Raw genomic sequence first — 18,358 nt, 5'->3', positions numbered from 1 at the left:
AGAAGAGAGGGAGGAGAGAGAGGAGGAGAGAGAGAAGCAGAGAGAGAACAAGAGAGAAGGAGAGAAGACAGAGAAAGAAGAAGAGAAGGAGAGAGAGAAAGGAGAGAGAGAAGGAAAGAAGGAGAGAGAGAGAGCAGGATCTGTGGTGCTCGCTCTCTACACGGCTCACCAACCTCATGTCCAGAGCACCCTCGGGTGAGCCCTGAGCACAGAGCTAGGAGCAGCCCCTGAGCACTGCAGGCTGTCGGTGCAGAAGGGAACACGTCACCCGGGACCAGAGCAGAGCACCGCCCCCCGTGCTCCCGTCTCCCGGCCCTGGGCCAGAGGAACAGGAAGGACAGAGGGCGGCGTCCGGTGAGCCCGGGCAGGGGAGCCGTCTGCGGCCCCGCCCTGCCCATCTGCGACGGCCCCTCACAGACGGCCCCTGCCTGCCCGTCGAGCTCTGGGAGCGTTTCCATGTGTGCGAGACGACCCTCTTAACCACTCGTGAACCCCCACCTGCTGCTGTTTTCCCTGCGCCACTCCCTGCCCAGATGTTCCTAATGTGAAATTTCCAGGACGTTAGTCTACACGCTCTGCCACAGGGCCAGGCCTTCCTAGGGGGTGTTCCGTGTTCTCCCCCAAGATACGGACTGTGTGTGGGGGGGGGTCATGGCCTGCTCGCCACGGCTTTAGTTACTTTGTGAGGAGAGAATATGTCTGGATATAAAATTGGCCTAGTCCCTTTTCACTGATGCGGAGGAACGGTGTCGGGGGCACAGCTGGCCCCAGCCTGACTCCTCGGGCCTCGCCGAGCTCGGCGCCTGGCCGTGTGGAGCCAGCTGGCCAGGAGGGGCTTGGCGGCGCTTCCTCAGACCAGACTGCCACCGGCCCAGGGGCCCCGGGCTAGGTGAGGGTGGGAGCCCGGGCAGGCCGCGGCCACTTCTGAGCTGCGATGTTCTCAGTTGCCCGTTTCCACTCGGGTCCTGGTTTTCACGTCATCAGTGCCGACGCCCCCCCCCGCCGCGTCATGCCCCCCACACCCAGACACACGGGGGCTCGGGTTCTGCGGCCTTTGGCTCTGTGGCATCTGTGTCCCTCTCTGAGTCGCGTCACTCGTCCCATGTCATGGGGGTCTTGCTTCCTGGTTCCGGCCTCGCTGGCTCCCCCGCTCCTCCATGCTCCAGGCCGCGGCTCCCGGTGCTCTCGGTCTGTGCCGTGGCCTGGTTCTGTCCCTTAGAGCTAACGTGGCGTCGCCCGTGATTGAGACTCCGAGAGCGTGTGGCGTGTGTGCCGGGCGCACACGGGCGTGTCTGTCAGGGAAGCGCAGCACTGCCCCGGAGACACGGGCGCAGGGCCAGAGGAAGGAAATCCCGCCACTGTCTGCAGCCCGGAGGAGGAGGCAGCCCCAGCTGAGCCCGAGAAGGCCCCTGGGGCGGGGCTCTGCAGGGGCGGGTCAGGCGCAGGGGAGGGTCTCTGCAGAACAGCCAGCCAAGGCTCCCCTTTCTGTGCTCACAGTTACATCCTGTCTCCACTGGGCGGGAATAGCGTGTGGTCGGTCCGCAGTCCTTGGTTTTCCTGTGGGCATTTACCAGATTTCTCGCCCCAGTTCTTCGTATTCCTTCTGGGTTTTCCAAGGAGCAGAGAAGGCGGTTCCTCACATCTGCCTGCTTAAGTATTCATTGTAAGAAATCGCCCGTGGTCCCTGATGAAATCGTGGCTGCCCGCCCCCGGGACCTTAATAAATATCCAGTCGGGCCGCGGCCGCCAGTGAGGGCCCTAACCTAATCAATACACAATTGATCCGCACCAAGAAACAAATTGTTATGTGGTTTGTTTTACTGAAGCGTCCAAGAGGCCTTTTTGCAGCGTCACTCTCAGCAAGACGGGGGGGCCGAGGAGCAGCGCAGGCCGGGCGGGGCGGGAAGGGGGCCAGCAGCGCGGGTGGCCGGAAACAGACACCATCTCGGGAGCTGGGAACGTGCCCCGTGACCGAGCCTCACGCCGCAGCCTTCAGGAAACCGGGGGCCAACTCGCGGCTCCCTGGCCCCATGCAGGAGGAGAAGGTGCCGGAAGGACTGATGGCGGGAGTGAGGCCCCGAGGCCATCTCCTGCGTGGAGAGAGACCTGGGAAAGGAGCAACAAAATCAGATCCAGCTCGTGTCATAACCTCAGGCGTGTACATGTGTACACACACGCATGCATTCATGCACCTGCAGGTGTGTACGTATTTAGCTGGTAGAGAGGGCTCGGGGCCCTGTTTTCATCGTGAGGTCACTGAGCTTCATCGTGAGGAACATTTAACTTCAGGAGGATTAAAAGAAAGAGAAGAGTCTGAGCAGAATCATGTGTTCAGACAGAGGCCTGTCACCTGAGCAGAATCATGTGTTCAGACAGAGGCCTGTCACCTGCCCGCCAGCCCAGCAGCGCCCCCTGGGAAAGCCCACGTAGCCGGCGTGGTTGGAGCAGGGGCGAGGGGTGGGGAGCGGCAAATCAGCCAGCTTGAGAGTTCTGTTCATCTCATCCATTTGATGTATTTTATTTTGAGTAAGGAAAAGGAGGGGGTAGGTCTGAATCTCACATCTGCATCTACCTACATCTAATCTCATATCTGGTGCTCGCGTGTGTGGAAGGAGTGACGGTGTTTCAGATGGACTAAGGAGAGTGTGTGCGTCAGGCCGGGCCGTGGCCTGCAAGACGGCCGGTGCCCAGACCCTGCGGTCATCACCACGGTCATCATCATCTCTTTCCACTCCCCAGTGTTCGCATCTGACCGTGCGGATTTAGAGGGTCCGGGAGGGGCCAGGGAGATGGTGCCACGGGAGGGGCACTTGACTTGCACAACCTCTGACCTGGGTTTGTCCCCGACACCGCATGGTCCCCGGAAGCCCACCGTGTGACCCCTCAGTGCAGAGCCAGGAGTCAGCCCTGAGCACGGCCACGTGTGGCCCCCAAACCTAAATAAATAAATAGATAGATCAGATTAATAGGGCCCGGTACTTTCCCGGGATTCTGACACTGCCCCGCGGGTGGTTTCCAAAGGCTGTTTTGTCGTGCAGTTACTCCAAGCTCAGGATGTAAGGATTAGTGACATGCCGCTCCCGCACATCCTGACACCTGGTCACAGTGGTGTGGGAGCCGGACTCCTGAGAAATGCGTGTCCTAGCGTCCCGCCCCACCCGGGCGCCATGCAGAGCGGGTTGCTGGAGTTAGGGCACCCCATAAATTAGGTAATGCCCACAGATTGGAACCCTGCATGAATTGCTTTCACACGTGGATACAAATGGTTTGTGAATTGTCTTTCTTACGGGGATGTTCTTATTTTTCCACTGTGATATCCGTCGGTCTGTCTTGTCTCCTTATCCGTGAAGTGTAACTCCAGGGTAAATATGGAGCTAGGAAGGTGGTAAGACGGGAAGTTAAGGCGCACATGCACACACATACACACACATGTGCACACACAGGTGCATGTGCACACACAGGTGCATGTGCACACGTGCATACACATGTGTGTGTACACAGAAGCGCACACTCAGGGTAACAGCGTCCTTTTCATAAGTCCTGCAGGGTGAGTCACAGGGAGAGAGGGAGAGCCGTGGGCATCACCAGCCCATCTGCCACCTTCGGCCGGCCACGACCCCCCAGAGAGGGACCCCAACCCCCAGAAACTGTCCCACAGCACGGAAGTACACAGCTCCCGTTGCGGAGGGAAGGAAGTGATGACGGTGCGCCTCCCCCGCCCTCTCCCCCTGCAGCTTCCGTACCCCCTTGGTCCCGGACTCTAGGAAATCGGCTCCAAATCAGAGCATCTGTGACGGTGTGAAGCGTCCCCCAGGCACTGTCACCAAACCCCTGGTCTCCCGGGCCAGGCAGACTCACAGTGACCTCATGCACTAGCTGGCCGTGCGCTTCTGATTGTCACTTTTGGGAAAGATGTCTTGACGGAGAGATTTGCTCTCGTGTTCTGCGAGAGTTGGCAGAAACCTTTCTCCTCCCTTTCCTGATCCATCTGACAAGTATCTGCCCGCTCTCCCTGTGCCGGCGTTCACGGCTGCGTGCTCTGCCACTCTGTGCCAGAAGGACCCAGACCCGGCCCCGCAGGCCAGACTGCACTTCCCAGCACCCTCTCTGTTAGGTGCCGTCGAGAGACAGGCCTGGCTGACAGGCTGCTCCGTACGAGCCTCCCTCTGGCCGGACCCTCCCTGGGCCCCAGCCAGAAACTGGACCCAGATGTCTTGGGACCCAGGACAGTGGAAGCTCCCTAGCTAGACCCATTTTGACCTAAAAATATACAATCTATTTTGTAAATGACATCTGGTACCTGTGGCTTTCTTATTATAACCTTCCAGGCAAAACTCTCTGGAACCTCCTCACAATTTGTTGGAGTTAATGTTTCACATGTGCTCTCAAACCTTATTATATATAGTTAGCTTATATATAATATAATATATATAATATATACACTAAAGTTAGCTTATAATGTAAATATAAGTAATATAAAAAGTAAATATAAATGTAAGCTAATAATATATTGTTATTAGCTTATATTGTTCAACAGTCTTTTTTATTTGAAGGAGGTGAGCCACTCCTGGCTCTGTGCTCAGGGTTGACTCCTGGCTCTGTGCTCAGGGGACCATAGCAGTTCCCAAGGTTGCACCAGGGTCAGTTTTATTCAAGGCAAGCACCTCATCTCCCGGTCTATCTGTCTCTCTGGCCTGCGAGTTTTGTTTTAAAGCCACAAAGCTCCTGCCCCACCTTCTTGTTACATCGTTTCTCCGACAGTTTAATGGAACAGTGACCAATGGCTATCACACCAGCTTAGATCAGACTCTCACTCTCCACAACCAGTCTCACAGAATTTCCTCAGAATCACAAAATCAAGGACCTTAATTTTTCTCAGAGACCAGGTCAGTCCCGTGAAATGAGTCATGCACCCCAGGAGACGTGCTGAGGGCTTTGGGGTGCAATTAATGATCACAGAGAAGAGCCTCTCTCGCCTCTGCTTCCCCTGGCCCCACCCAGTAACTGCGTTTTGAAAGGCCTTTCGGGGCGAGTGACTGAGATGTTTTCTACTGTGCAGTAAATCCCACAGCCAGTTAGCTGCCAACTTCCCCTGCCTCATCCTCGCTGGGTCAGAAAATCCATTTGAATTGGCCTCAGTGTTTTTATTAACACTTGCTTTCTTGAACGACTTTCCTAACTCTTATTTATATTTGATATGTTATTTCATCTTATTTCGTCCAAGAGGAGACCATAATGTCTATTGGGATTCTGGGAAAATATTCCAGGAAGTCAATCAATCAGTTTATTCATGTGTTAACAAATTAATACGCCACCGGTACATCCCGACGGAGGTGGCCTGTGGCCCATGAAGCAGCACAGGTCAGGATATGGACTAACGGGGGGTGGGGGCTGTGCGCCGGGACCCGCCCCCTTCCCGGGCGGGCCGGGAGCCACGAGCTTTGGGCCGGGGTCCCTCGTCTCCGGGTCTGCGGACCTCACCCAGCCCTCGTCCAGCTGCTGTGCTGCCCTCGGGTTTCTGCAGGTGGACATGGCCACGGGGCTGCCCGTCCTCCCACCTGCCCACCGCTGCCCCAGCACCTGCTCCCTCGTGTCCTCAGGACGCATCTGGGCCAGGAGCCTGCAGGTGGGCAGTGTCCAGGCAGGACCAAGCCGCCCAGTGCCGTGACCTGGCGGGCCCGGGTGGCCTTGCGGAGTCTGAGGGTCCGGCGGCCTCCCAGGAACAGGGCACTGACCTCGGACAAGGCAGCCCTGGGGCAGGGGGACCGGCAGGAGGGAGCTCAGGGGGCTGGAGGCTCCGTTCCGAGCCCACTGCTCGCCGGGCCGCTGGACTTGGGTTTCAGAGACGAGTCCCAGCACCCTCGACACGAGGCTAGCAGTGCTTGACTCGCTTCTCCCCGGGGCAGCGAGAACCCACTAGAGTTCTGATGTGTGATGACGCTGCAAGGCTCGGCCACACTCTCCCCCACGGCGGCAGAGCTGGGGTGGGGGCTCTCGGGACTGCGCCGACGCCAGCGTGGGCTGCAGCGGAGACTGGAGCCCCTGGGTGGGGCCTGGGGGGGGTGAGCCGCCGGTTCACAGGGCCCGTGTGAGAATGGCTGACCACCGTCTGAGGTCAGGCGTGAGGCCAGAAATGTGGAACTTTCCGGAATTGCTCAGAGGCGTGAGCTTGATTGCTTCATCTGGGGACGCTAACAACTTCGAAGATTTCTAAAGAAGCGACGGATATAAACAGATTTTTCTCTGAAGGACAGTCCAAGGTCAGGCGTCCTCGGTTAATACCGCCCGGTCTTTTGAGAGCGTCTCTCCTGTAAGCCCCGGGGAAATCTTCCCGGCAGCATTGGCGAGCTCCTTCCTTCTCTTCCCCACACAGTAGGTTAGTCTCTCCACACGCTCCCTGAGCCGAGCTCCTTCCCCAAAATAGGGCGCGACTATGAAAACACTCCGGCACGTGGTACCCACTTTCCCCTACAATCCTCTCTCCTACTAACGGGGTCCTTCCTGGTTCTTAATGAATTGAAGGGAGAGACCAGAGACTCGTAGAGAATCCATCCCCTGAATGTCAGAAGTGAATTCCACTGAGCATGTGCAGTGCCGTCACCGAGCCCCACCCCACGATGCTCACTGAGGTGAGATGCCCACGTTCCCTCACCAGAGCCCGCCTCATCCACGTCTGCAAACTCACACACCCCAGCCAAGGGAAGGTGTGCTCGCTTCAGTAAGGAAACTGCAACGTGATTGTGCCTGAAGTGAGAGGACTGCGGATCTCTTCTAGAGTAGCCTGGGGGCCGGAGAGAGAGCACAGTGGTTAGTGTGGTCAGTGCGTGGCTGGCCTTCGAACTGGGTCGGAGCCTCAGCAGGAGTGAAACCAAGTGCAGAGCCAGGAGAGAGCCCTGAGCACAGCCGGATGTGGCCCAAGGTCCAATAAGAAAAAGAACGAGATCAGAGGGTGCCGGCATCCAAAGCTGAAGCCTCCTCTCGCCTCTGCCTGCGTCTGGTCCAGATGCAGTTCAGCTTCGGCAGACGGTGTCTCAGTCTCTGGGCCTTGTGGTTTCCTGGGCTGACCCTCACAGGGCCGGAGAGCGGCAGGGAGGCAGGAGAGCGGGGAGACGACCCGGCACCTGCGCCAGCCCCGCGGCTGTGCCAATGACAACAGCCGGACTCGGAAGCCTCCGGAGCTAAATCCCCAAAGCGCTTTTCCTTTCCGGCTGTTTCTCAGTGGGCTGTGCAGGTGGAGCAAGGCTCCGGGACTGGCTGAGCGGCAGTGTCGTGCCAGGCCACACCTCCAGGAGGGCGAGGGGCTCAGCACAGCCACCAAGTGTGCTTTGCAGCTGTTTAAAATAACATTTACCCTCAACATCCCCTTAGCATCCCATGGAAATGAAATTTGCATCTGAAACACTCCTGCTCATTGTTCAGCCAACCGCGCACTTCCTTCTTTTAATTTCCATAAATGTCAGTAAATGCCTGCTTCACCTTTGGGTGAAAAATCAATAAAAAAAATCAATCTCGTGACAAGTGAAGAGCAACATGATTTTGCATATGAATTATTTAACAAATCTATTTTTATCCTAGAAGAGAAAGACCTCAGGTAGAACCAGCAGCGAATTATTAATTCACATTTATTAATAGGGTTCATAGAAATGCATATCCACACAGAGCGAGGGAAGTTTATGGCTCATTTTTAATTAGTGTATCTCTGGAACTCTATTAATGACACAATAGGAAACTATTAAAATTAGTAAATAGATATGTAAGTAATAAATCTCTTCAAGTCTTTATATGTGTTATAAGTCCATTCCACATTTTTTAATTATGAATAACATTTTCTTCAACTTGATTTTTATCTATAAATCTAATAATTCTTTAATCACCATGAGATACTGTCACCGTCACTGTCACTGTCACTGTCATCCCGTTGCTCATCAAATTTGCTTGAGCGGGTACTAGTAACGTCTCCATGGTGAGACTTGTTGTGACTGTTTCTGGCATATCGAATACGCCACGGGGAGCTTGCCAGGCTCTGCCGTCGGGCGGGATACTCCCGGTAGCTTGCTGGGCTGGAGCGATAGTACAGCGGGTAGGGCATTTGCCTTGCACGCTGCCGGGATTCCATTCTTCAGCCCCTCTTGGAGAGAGCACCATGAGATACACAGTTACAAAATTGTTCACCATTGAGTTTCAGCCATACAATGTTACAACACCCGGCCCTTCACCAGGCACATTTCCCACGGCCAGTGTCCCCGGCTTCCCTCCCGCCTTCTCCCCCACCCCAGTCTGCCTGGCAGACACTTTTCTTCTCTCCCTCCCTCCCTCCCTCCCTTCCTCCCTCCCTCCTTCTCTCCCCCTCTCCTGCTCCCTCTCTTCCTGTCTCCCTCCCTTTCTTCCTCTCTCCCCCTCTCTCTCTTTCTCTGTCTCTGTCTGTCTCTGTCTGTCTCTCTATCTCTGTCTCTGTCTCTCTGTCTCTGTCTCTGTCTCTCTCTGTCTCTCTCTCTCTCTCTGTCTCTGTCTCTCTCTCTGTCTCTCTCTGTCTCTCTCTCTCTCTCTCTCTCTCTCTCTCTCTCTCTCTCTCTCTCTCTCTCTCTCTCTCTCTCTCTGTCTCCCCTCCTTTTGAGCACTCTGTTCTAAGAGACTTAGCATTTCGAGCCCTGGAAGTCAGCACACCTGCCCATGACTGTGTCCTTCCGATCCGCAGCCTGATGGTGCCCATCGTGTTTATCACTGTCCACGGCTCCTTCTGCCTGGCGTCTGCAGCGTGCAAGAGGCCGGACGCTTCTCAGACCTGCGGGCGAGGCGGGGTGCGAGCTCAGTCCCGCCCCCCCAGCCCAGCAGCCGTTTCTCGGCGCAGAGCCAGCCCCGGCCCCGGCTGGCGGCCGTGCCTCCGGAGTCATGAAGTCAGAGGATTTCCGCGTCTGTAAGCGCGGTTGGACCCCTGGGGTCCCGTGTGTGGGGGCTTCCTGGCCGCGCCCCGGCCCAGCCTAGAGGCGGGAGGCGGAGGCCACTCTCCGTTTGCCCCCCTAAAGCGGGCCGCTTTCCGGAGAGGCGCTGAGTGGCTGTTTCTGAAAGGCGTGGTAGCCCCCGAGAGCTCAGGAACCGTGGGCCGAGCCCGCAGCAGGCTGGAATGCCGCGTCTGCTCTCGGTCCTTTGCGTTGGGGTCACAGCCGGCCAAGGTCGGACTGCTCCTGGCTCCGTGCTCAGGACGCCCCCTGGCTGTTCTTGGGGGACCCTCGGTGGTGCCGGGGATTCGAGCATCATACAAGGCAGGCGCCCCCAGGCCTGTCCTGCCTCCCCTCCCCCCCCCCCCCCCCCCGCCCTTCACCTCGCTGGCTGGCTGAGGGAAGTCGGAGGGAGGGACCAGGGGTCTCACTCACCTGCGGGGGACAGAGAGAGCGGGACAGCGTCCACCCTGGCACAGAACTGACCCTGGGGGGCTCAGAGGCAGACGGGGTCAGTGCTGGACTTGGTGAGAGGGGGAGGGCTCAGTGACTCTGTACATCGAAGCCGACACAAACAGTACTGTGGTCACGTCACCCGCGCGGTCACGAGGTGAGTGTTTCTCAGAGTCAGCAGAAGAGACGGGCCGGAGCAACGGGACAGCAGCAAGTCGGCCACTCGCCTGCCCGGGCATCAGGGTAACCCCCGGCCCCACCGCCAGGCGCGGCCCCCAGACAAGCGGGAACAGTCTAGAGAAACGCAAGTCGGAACCAGGAATGCAGCAGAGGACAAGGAAACGCGCCTCCCTCCCGCGGCCCGGGGCCACCCCCTCCCGTCACTGGCTGTGACGCGCTCGGAGCCCTTTCACGCCACTGCCGACCTGCAGGGGCTGTCCAGGGCTGGGAGCTCGCCCACCCCGGCTGCTGGCCGCGGGTGCACGGCCACAGGCCATGCTGCGAGGCCTGGCTGGGGGGTGGGGGCTCGGCTGAGGGGGCTTCTCCGCCCTCCCGTCCTGAGGGGGCTCAGCTAAGGGGGGCTTCTCCCCGCTCCCATCCTAAGGGGGCTCAGCTGAGGGGGGCTTCTCCCCGCTCCCATCCTGAGGGGGGTCTCGGCTGAGGGGGCTTCTCCCCCCTCCCGTCCTGAGGGGGGGCTCGGCTGAGGGGGGCTTCTCCCCCGTCCCGTCCTGAGAGGGGGCTCGGCTGAGAGGGCTTCGCCCCCCTCCCATCCTGAGGGGGGCTCGGCTGAGGGAGCTTCTCCCTGCTCCCGTCCTGAGGGGGTCTCGGCTGAGGGGGCTTCTCCGCCCTCCCATCCTGAGGGGGCTCAGCTAAGGGGGGCTTCTCCCCGCTCCCATCCTAAGGGGGCTCAGCTGAGGGGCGCTTCTGCCCGCTCCTGTCCTGAGGGGGGCTCAGCTGAGGGGGGCTTCTCCCCGCTCCCATCCTGAGGGGGTCTCAGCTGAGGGGAGCTTCTCCGCCCTCCCGTCCTGAGGGGGTCTCGGCTGAGGGAGGCTTCTCTGCCTTCCTGTCCTGAGGGGGTCTCGGCTGAGGGGGCTTCTCCCCCCTCCCGTCCTGAGGGGGTCTCGGCTGAGGGAGGCTTCTCTGCCTTCCTGTCCTGAGGGGGTCTCGGCTGAGGGGGCTTCTCCCCCCTCCCGTCCTGAGGGGGTCTCGACTGAGGGAGGCTTCTCTGCCTTCCTGTCCTGAGGGGGTCTCGGCTGAGGGGGCTTCTCCCCCCTCCCGTCCTGAGGGGGTCTCGGCTGAGGGGGCTTCTCCCCCCTCCCGTCCTGAGGGGGGGCTCGGCTGAGGGGGGCTTCTCCCCGCTCCCGTCCTGAGAGGGGGCTCGGCTGAGGGGGCTTCTCCCCCCTCCCATCCTGAGGGGGGCTCGGCTGAGGGAGCTTCTCCCTGCTCCCGTCCTGAGGGGGCTGCGAGGGCTCACGCTGCCCGTGGAGTCGGAGTATCCTGCAGGCCGCAGTCACGTGTGTCCCCTGGGGACGTGGCCTGGCCCGTGGCAGGTGCGGACGGAAACTCACCCCCAACCTCCACCCTCCGCCTTCGGAGAGCACGTGGGGCCTCAGGGCTCCAGCAGGTGCGAGGGGCTCCCAGCTGAGACCCCCACCGAGACTGGCTCCACTGGTCTGCTCCGGCTCAAACCCGCAGTGCTCACCCCGCGGCAGCGGTGGGCGGGAACCCCCAGCCGGGCCTTGCTGCCTCGCGTGCGGCCCCTCAGTGTGACCATGTGTCTCCTCCTCACACAGACGCTCAGCCACCACCTCATTCACACACACCCCAACGGGGCCCAGCAGGTGTCACCCAGTCGCCGGCAGTTCCGAGCTCTCCTCGTGGGAACTCAGCCCACAGTGCTCGCTGATCCCCCCACTGGCTTGTTGCTGTGACGCCTCTGAGCGCAAACAGAAAACGCCTCTTACTCCTGATGGTGCCTCCTGGCATGTCTTGGGGGCTGAGCGGGTGGTCCGGGCTGGGCTCCCCAGTGCTGGGCTCCTTCAGGGGGCGCCCAGGGGCCGCGCCCGGCCGTGCTCGGGATGGATGCGGGTCCGAGCTCGTTCCCCGCAGCCTTGGCTAGGGGGCCTGAGTGCTCCTGCCTTCGGCCTGTGCCGTCTCTCTGGAGGTCAGAGCAGAGCAGAGGGACATTCCCTGGAGGGAAACCACAGGAGCAAAACAGCCGAAATTCCCAGTACCTGCCTGCGGTGTGAGTCTAGTTAGCCGAGAAGAATTTCTGTGGAGAATTTTAAGTCGTACTGACTCTGACTCAGATTCCATGAACTTGGAACGAACCTGAAGGTTAATACAAACTTCTGAATCTCCTGTGGGAACATCTGGGAAACCCTGAGCTCACCTCCCTGTGTCTCTCGCCGTCTCTGACTGACGACCTTCTTCTGTGGTGAATCCACCTCGCTGGTTCCCGCAAACAGCAACAGTATAAGCAATATTCCTTGTCTGTGTCTGCTTATAAACAAAGGCAGGAAATAAACCTCACTGAACCCTACATTAAAAAGTAGGTGCTCCGGCAGGTAGGGCGTTTGCCTTGCACGTGGCCAACCCGGGTTCGATTCCCAGCATCTCATATGGTCCCCCGAGCACCGCCAGGAGCAATTCCTGGGTGCATGAGCCAGGAGTGACCCCTGTGCATCACCCCAAAAGCAAAAAAAAAAAAAAAAAAAAAAGAACCCAATGACCCAAAGTACATTTACATTACTTTTGAAAAAAATCATGAAAATAAAAATGCAAAGATCTTCGATTCTCAAAGTACAGGAGGAGTCTTGGAGATACATATGCCAACACCAGTTTCAAAAATAGATGCCAGTTTTTTTAATTGCTCATTAAAATCTTTCCCCTTTGTTACATTATTCCTGCAAGTCAGAAATGCTCTAAGTATCTCATTTATTCTGGTACAACTTTCTCTAGCTTTGAATCACACGTAGATGACGGGGCTGCTGTAGATCCTGCAGGGCGCCCAGTGCCCTGAGACCCCCAGCGAGGCAGGAAGAGGCTCGTCCTGTTTCTACGGGGCCGTAAATTGTGGGGAGCACGCTGGCTTGTCACCGTCTGCTCGGGCCGGGGAGGGCAAGCCAGAGCAGTGGCAGCCAGCGAAGGCACTGGGAAGCCCCCACTGGGCCAGCAGGAGATGCCGGGCGGTGCCTGGGTGGTCACCTGCGGCCTGGCCCGAGCCCGGGTCCTTCTCACCCGCCCGAGTGTCGCTCGGCACAGCCCGCCTGTGCCTGCGTGTCACTGCATGTACCTCACCCCTGCCACACGGAACTTCTGTGCCCTCCCGGTTCCCCTCCACGTGACCCTCTCCTGTCCCCAGGCTGCTCGGGTGGGTCTCACATGACTGCCAGGGGGCGTCACGGGCTCCCGTCCAGGTGGTCTGAGCCACACGGCCCCTCCTGGCCTCGAGATCTCCCTGGGGACCCTGGAGCGTGGGGTTGGGATGCCCCTGGGCCACCCTGGGGTGCTCTGAGCTTGGGGCGCCCCATTGTCCTCAGGGGACCGTGAGCGTCACCAGCTGACCCGCGTGCAGAGCCTTGAGCCAGCGTGACCCTGCAGCCCCTCCCCTCGCCACATGTCATTCCCGTGGTTCTGATGGGGCCCCAGACTGCTCCCCAGGGCCCCTCCCAGGCCAGGGGAGAGAGGGGCTCCGAGCACCCGTCCCACCATGCCGTGCCCATCCAGGCGCGCCCCTCCTCCTCTCCTGACGCCCGAGATGTGGGCGCTTGTGCCGGCTGGAGACTCGCTCGGGGAGGTGGCAGGGTGGCGGGAGGGACAGCAGCTGACCCCTGGAAGCCCGAGTGGCAAAAGCCTCACGGGCCACACGAGTGGCCGCGGTGGGCTGGCAGCCACGGCCCTGGCACTGCCACTGGGGCCGAAGCAGAGCACTGGGCGGGGGTCCCACACCCGAGTCTGCTGCAACCCAGCCATGCACAGCCGGACGTCACGGCCCCCGGACCCCGGCCACCCCGCTGGGGCCGAGACACCGCGAGGGTCCCTGACTCTGCCCCCCCCCCTGCAGACCGAGGCTCTCTCTGGGCTCTGCCCCCCCTCGTCGTGGCCTTGCGGAAACGGTGTCCCAGCCCCAAGCCCACCTGGCGGGGCCGAGGGCACCTTCGCCGGAAGCCGCGCTTCTCTGAAGACTTGACCCTTGGAAACTCTTTTCCTTTTCCTTGCAGATCAATAATGTTAATATTTCAGCATCCCGCCTTTACAGTTCTGGCAACTCTCCTTAAGTAGCCGTGAGACTTAACTCAATACCGTTAGTCTCCCGGATAGAAAGCAAAGTTCCGGGGGTCTCTCGGTGGGAGCGCTCCTCCCAAGCCTCCCTTGGTTGTTGCCGACATCAGTCAAGTTTCTGCTTATCCGGGCAGCAGACGTGCCCCGGGCGGTGCAGCCGGGAGGGCGTCCTCCCTCGGCCTTGCCGGGGCCCCGGCGCCCTCGCTAGGAAGGGAGTCGGACACTCCCGGGAATGGGCCTCGCGTGCAGCGTGCTGGGAATCCAGACACTTTGGGGAGTTTTGAGGAGCTCTGAAAGGGTTTGTGACGTTTCTCTTTTCAAACAGGACAGCAGAGAGTGACGGGCTGGAGGGCGGCAGCTTGGGTCCTTCCGGCCCCGCAGGACACGGGACAGCTGGCCGCACGGCTGATGGCCCTCTGGGCACACGGGCTCAGCTCTGTGCCAGCCCGTCCTGAAATCACTCCTGTGTGTGTGTGTGTGTGTCGTGTGTGTATGTGTGTGCATGTGTGTCATGCGTGTGTACATGTGTGTATGCGTGTGTGTCGTGTGTGTATGCATGTGTGTTGTGCGTGTTTGTGTGTATTATGTATGATGTGTGTGTTTGTATGCATGTGTATGTTGTGTGTGTTTGTATGCATGTGTGTCATGCGTGTATACGTGTGTGTGCGTGTGTGCCGTGTGTGTGGACCCCAGGCGTGCGGCTCCTGTGCGGGCTCCCTCTCCCGTTCTCCCCGTGGAGGGCCGAGCCGGGCAGTGTCCCCTGGGTATCCTGGGCGACCCGAGAAGGCGGCTCCCGCCAGAGGGCTCCGCGCTGCTCGGCGAGGGCACTGCCCCCTCCCTTCCCGCCTGCTCCCTCCATCTGCCCGGGGTGCTCCCTCATGCGGGCGCTAGGTGCTCGGGACCTCCCGGCCGCGGCGCCCTGCCCCCCGCTCTGCCAGCACCGGGTGCTCCACGCCGCGCCCGCACCGCACCCCGACTTGGCCCCTCTCTGGCCGTTTCTCTTTGAAGCTTCTTTTTCTTTCTCCTGTTTGCTTTAGTCTCTGGGACATACCAAGAATTTAAGTTATTATTTTCCACGGATTCCAGTGCGTTTAATTCTCCCTAAAATTTCCAGTTTTTCATCTGGAATTGTCTTCCTTTGCCTCAGCACACACATACACACGCACACACGCACACATGCACACACGCACACGTACACGCACACACACACCACACACGTACACACACGCACACATGCACACACGCACATACACATACACACATGTACACATACACACATATGTACACACACGTACACGCACACACACGTACACACACACGCACACATGCACACACACGCGCACACACACTTCATCTCTGTCGGCACACTTCTTCATCTCGTTTCCCTGAATCCAGACCGACTTCACTTTGGTCTTGCCGCGGGGCCGTCTCCCTGGGCCTGGGTTCGGGCGCTGCTGGCTGGCGGGAGCTGCCCTGGGAGTCACTGTTTTCTGGCTCTGCCTGTTTCAGTGGTGTCCGTGCTCGCTGCTGAGCCGACGTCCTCACTCGAGGTGCTCAAGGCTCTTTGCTTTGGCTTCTGGCAAAATCCACCAGATTTCCTGTAGGCATCTGTGGTTCTCGTTGCTGGGGGTACTCGTGTCTCCTGCGCGGTTTGCTCCACGTCTTGGACGTGTGCTCTGAGGCTGTCAGCGGGCTCGGAGCCGCCCTCCCCAGGGAGGCTGGGCTGTGTCACCAGGGCCCACGTCCTTGCGTCTGTCCACCCTGCGCTGTCTCCCCCTGAGTCTCTGGCCTCGCAAACACTTGGCTGTGGGCAAAGGTCCCGTCCACTGGGTCTAAACCTGGATCCGCCTGTCGAGCTGTTGTGTCGTTGGATGCGTCCGTGTTCCCTCTGTGACTTCTGATGGTGCCGTGGGCAGCCAGAGTGACCACAGCCCCCGATGTGCGCCCCGAGGGACTGTCGGGGGTCCCTGTCCTCTGAGGACCACCAGCCGGCCCTGGTGCTGGACAGCCCCGTGCTCTGCCCTCTCCGCCCGCCCTCTCTGTCCCAGGGAAGGGGGACGGCCCCCTGCTCCCTCGGACCCCTGCTGCAAGAGCTCCGGGGGGCTGCAGGAGGGCGGCAGTGCTGGCTAGGGGACGCTCTCCGGACGGGGTGCCGAGAGAGCCAGCGGGCGCGGGGGCCGGGGCCAGCACCGCTAAGACTGGCCCTTGGCTGGCGAGAACCAGGGAAGGGCCCAGGGAGGGGCAGCCTACAGCGACGAAAGGATGGAGCGGGACTTGGGGCGAGCATCCTAACAGAGTCGGTTTGTGGGCTGTGTCCCAGAGCTTCCGGAATGTTCTGAGCTGATGCCACGCCTACAGTTGCTCTCGGGGCCCCCAGGCAGCCCTCGAGAGGGTCTCAGGTGACCTTCAGCTCTCCCGGGGGGCTGAGGGGCAGTGCCCAGCCGGAGGGCTCCAGGGCCAGGCCCAGGGGTGCCAGAGGACCATGTGGGGCGGGGCGCAGGGGCCGGACACGTCCCCCCTCGGCAGCAGGGGCCATCCCCGGCCCGGCCGCCCCGCCCCCGCCACTGAGCGAGCCCTTCTCCTCCCGCCCGCAGGTCATCCAGCAGCTGCGGCTGTCGGAGGACGAGAGCCTGGCCCTGCGGGAGCTGCTGGCCTGGCGGCGGGAGCTGTGTGAGCCGCGGACGCCCCCCCCGCCGCCCTGCAGGAAGCCCACGGCCCTGAGCAAGCCCGGGGGGGCCGCCTGCAGCCGCCTGCCCGCGGACTTCTGGAACTCGAGCAGCTGAGCCCCGCACAGGTGTCCAGCTGGGCCCATGGACACGCCGTGGCCTCCCCCTGCCGGTGCTCCTGGCCCACCACGACAAAGCACAGGACAAGACTCCCTGTGTGTGTGTGTGTGTGTGTGTGTGTGTGCCCGTGTGTGTGTGTGATACAACCACGCAACGGAAGAGAACCCCAGTGTGTGTGTGTGTGCGTGTGTGTGCCACAAAGCACAGGACCAGCCGTAAGACGTACTCCCGGTGTGTGTACACGGCAGATGTGGAGCCCAGAACTCCCGTGTCTGCGTAGTGTGCTCCCCAGGTGCTCCTTCCGTGCCCGATGCAGGGGGGACGTCCCCCAGCTCCCCAGGCTTCATGTCTCTGCAGCGAGCCCCCCGGGCTGCGAGGGGAAGGCAGGAGGGGCCGGGCGTGGTGGGGAGCAGAGCCCCCGCATGCCCACCGGCCCTCTCCGTCCTTCCTGCCTCCGGCACTGGTGCTGTCCCGTCCCCCCGGGTTCTAACCCACCGTCCGCCCAGCCGGGCTTCCCGGCACCCCCCGACTCCACCTCGACTCCGATGCGCACGTGGGGCCCCGCGTGCCCGGGCTCACCCTGGCCGGTGCTCGGCGGGGAGCGTCTGGGCTCCGGAGCGTGGACGGACGTGCTCTGCCCTCCCGGAGCCCGGGGGCTCCCCCAGCTGTGCCCCCCCGGCCCCGCCCGCCACCTCCCAGGCTGCCCGGCCCCGCGCCCCCGCCCCGCTGCCCCGCTGCCTGGCTTCTAGTGTTCGTCTGCTGGCTGCTCCCGAGCTCCGAGCGCACGTCAGTGCCCGGTGGCGCCCTCGGACCCGCCTCCCGTGGCCTCCGCAACGTGAATGTGCCAATAAAGGCTCCAGCTCTGCCCTGCGGCCCCCTGCTGCTCTCGCCCGCCTGTCTGTCCGTCTGTCCATCCCGCCTCAGCCCCTGTGTGTGCTGCTCTGGGGCCTGACAGGGATGGCGGGGGAGCCCCTCAGCCACTGCGCCCCCCGAGTCTCAGAGACCCCAGCATCTGGGCAGAGCGCAGAGGCCAGCCCCAAAGGGACGGGCACGGGGCAGTCACTGGGGGTGTGGACAGGAGGAGGGGGCTCTGAGTGGGCCGGGGGCTGTGTGGGTCGGGGGGGGGTCGGGGGCTGTGCGGGTCGGGGGGCTGTCTGGGTCGGGGGCTGTGCGGGTCGGGGGGCTGTGCGGGTCGGGGGGCTGTGCGGGTCGGGGGGCTGTGCGGGTCGGGGGCTGTGCGGGTCGGGGGCTGTGCGGGTCGGGGGGCTGTGCGGGTCGGGGGCTGCACGGGTCGGGGGCTGTGCGGGTCACGGGCTGTGCGGGTCGGGGGCTGTGCGGGTCGGGGGCTGTACGGGTCAGGGGGCTGTGCGGATCGGGGGCTGTGCGGGTCGGGGGGCTGTGTGGGTCGGGGGGCTGTGCGGGTCAGGGGGCTGTGCGGGTCAGGGGGCTGTGCGGGTCAGGGGCTGTGCGGGTCAGGGGCTGTGCGGGTCGGGGGGCTGTGCGGGTCAGGGGCTGTGCGGGTCAGGGGCTGTGCGGGTCGGGGGCTGTGTGGGTCGGGGGCTGTGCGGGTCAGGGGCTGTGCGGGTCGGGGGGCTGTGCGGGTCAGGGGGCTGTGCGGGTCAGGGGGCTGTGCGGGTCAGGGGCTGTGCGGGTCAGGGGCTGTGCGGGTCGGGGGGCTGTGCGGGTCAGGGGCTGTGCGGGTCAGGGGCTGTGCGGGTCGGGGGCTGTGCGGGTCGGGGGGCTGTGCGGGTCGGGGGGCTGTGCGGGTCAGGGGCTGTGCAGGTCAGGGGCTGTGCGGGTCGGGGGCTGTGTGGGTCGGGGGCTGTGCGGGTCGGGGGCTGTGCGGGTCGGGGGGCTGTGCGGGTCAGGGGGCTGTGCGGGTCAGGGGGCTGTGCGGGT

At 61.5% G+C, this 18,358-nt stretch overlaps 1 protein-coding gene and 1 long non-coding RNA gene across 2 annotated transcripts in view; one reads left to right on the top strand and one right to left on the bottom strand.

Moving 5' to 3' along the window:
* MYO16 (myosin XVI) overlaps nt 1-17,346 on the top strand; it is a 310,488-nt gene extending 293,142 nt beyond the window's left edge. Inside the window, 1 exon segment of the mRNA XM_055126930.1 lies at nt 16,268-17,346. Coding sequence (XP_054982905.1) covers nt 16,268-16,456 — 189 coding nt within the window. The 3' untranslated portion in view covers nt 16,457-17,346.
* LOC129402385 (uncharacterized) lies at nt 7,640-9,819 on the bottom strand. Its single transcript, XR_008628650.1, has 3 exons — nt 9,372-9,819; nt 8,665-8,782; nt 7,640-8,128 (listed from the first exon to the last, which is right to left on the bottom strand). It is a non-coding gene; the product is annotated as an uncharacterized LOC129402385 (long non-coding RNA).
* Nucleotides 17,347-18,358: the final 1,012 nt, after the last annotated feature.

This window comes from Sorex araneus, chromosome 1 (genome assembly GCF_027595985.1).
Source record: "Sorex araneus isolate mSorAra2 chromosome 1, mSorAra2.pri, whole genome shotgun sequence".
Classification (NCBI taxonomy): domain Eukaryota; kingdom Metazoa; phylum Chordata; class Mammalia; order Eulipotyphla; family Soricidae; genus Sorex; species Sorex araneus.
The sequence above is the reverse complement of the archived record's forward strand: the minus strand, read 5'-3'. Positions and strand labels throughout refer to the sequence as shown.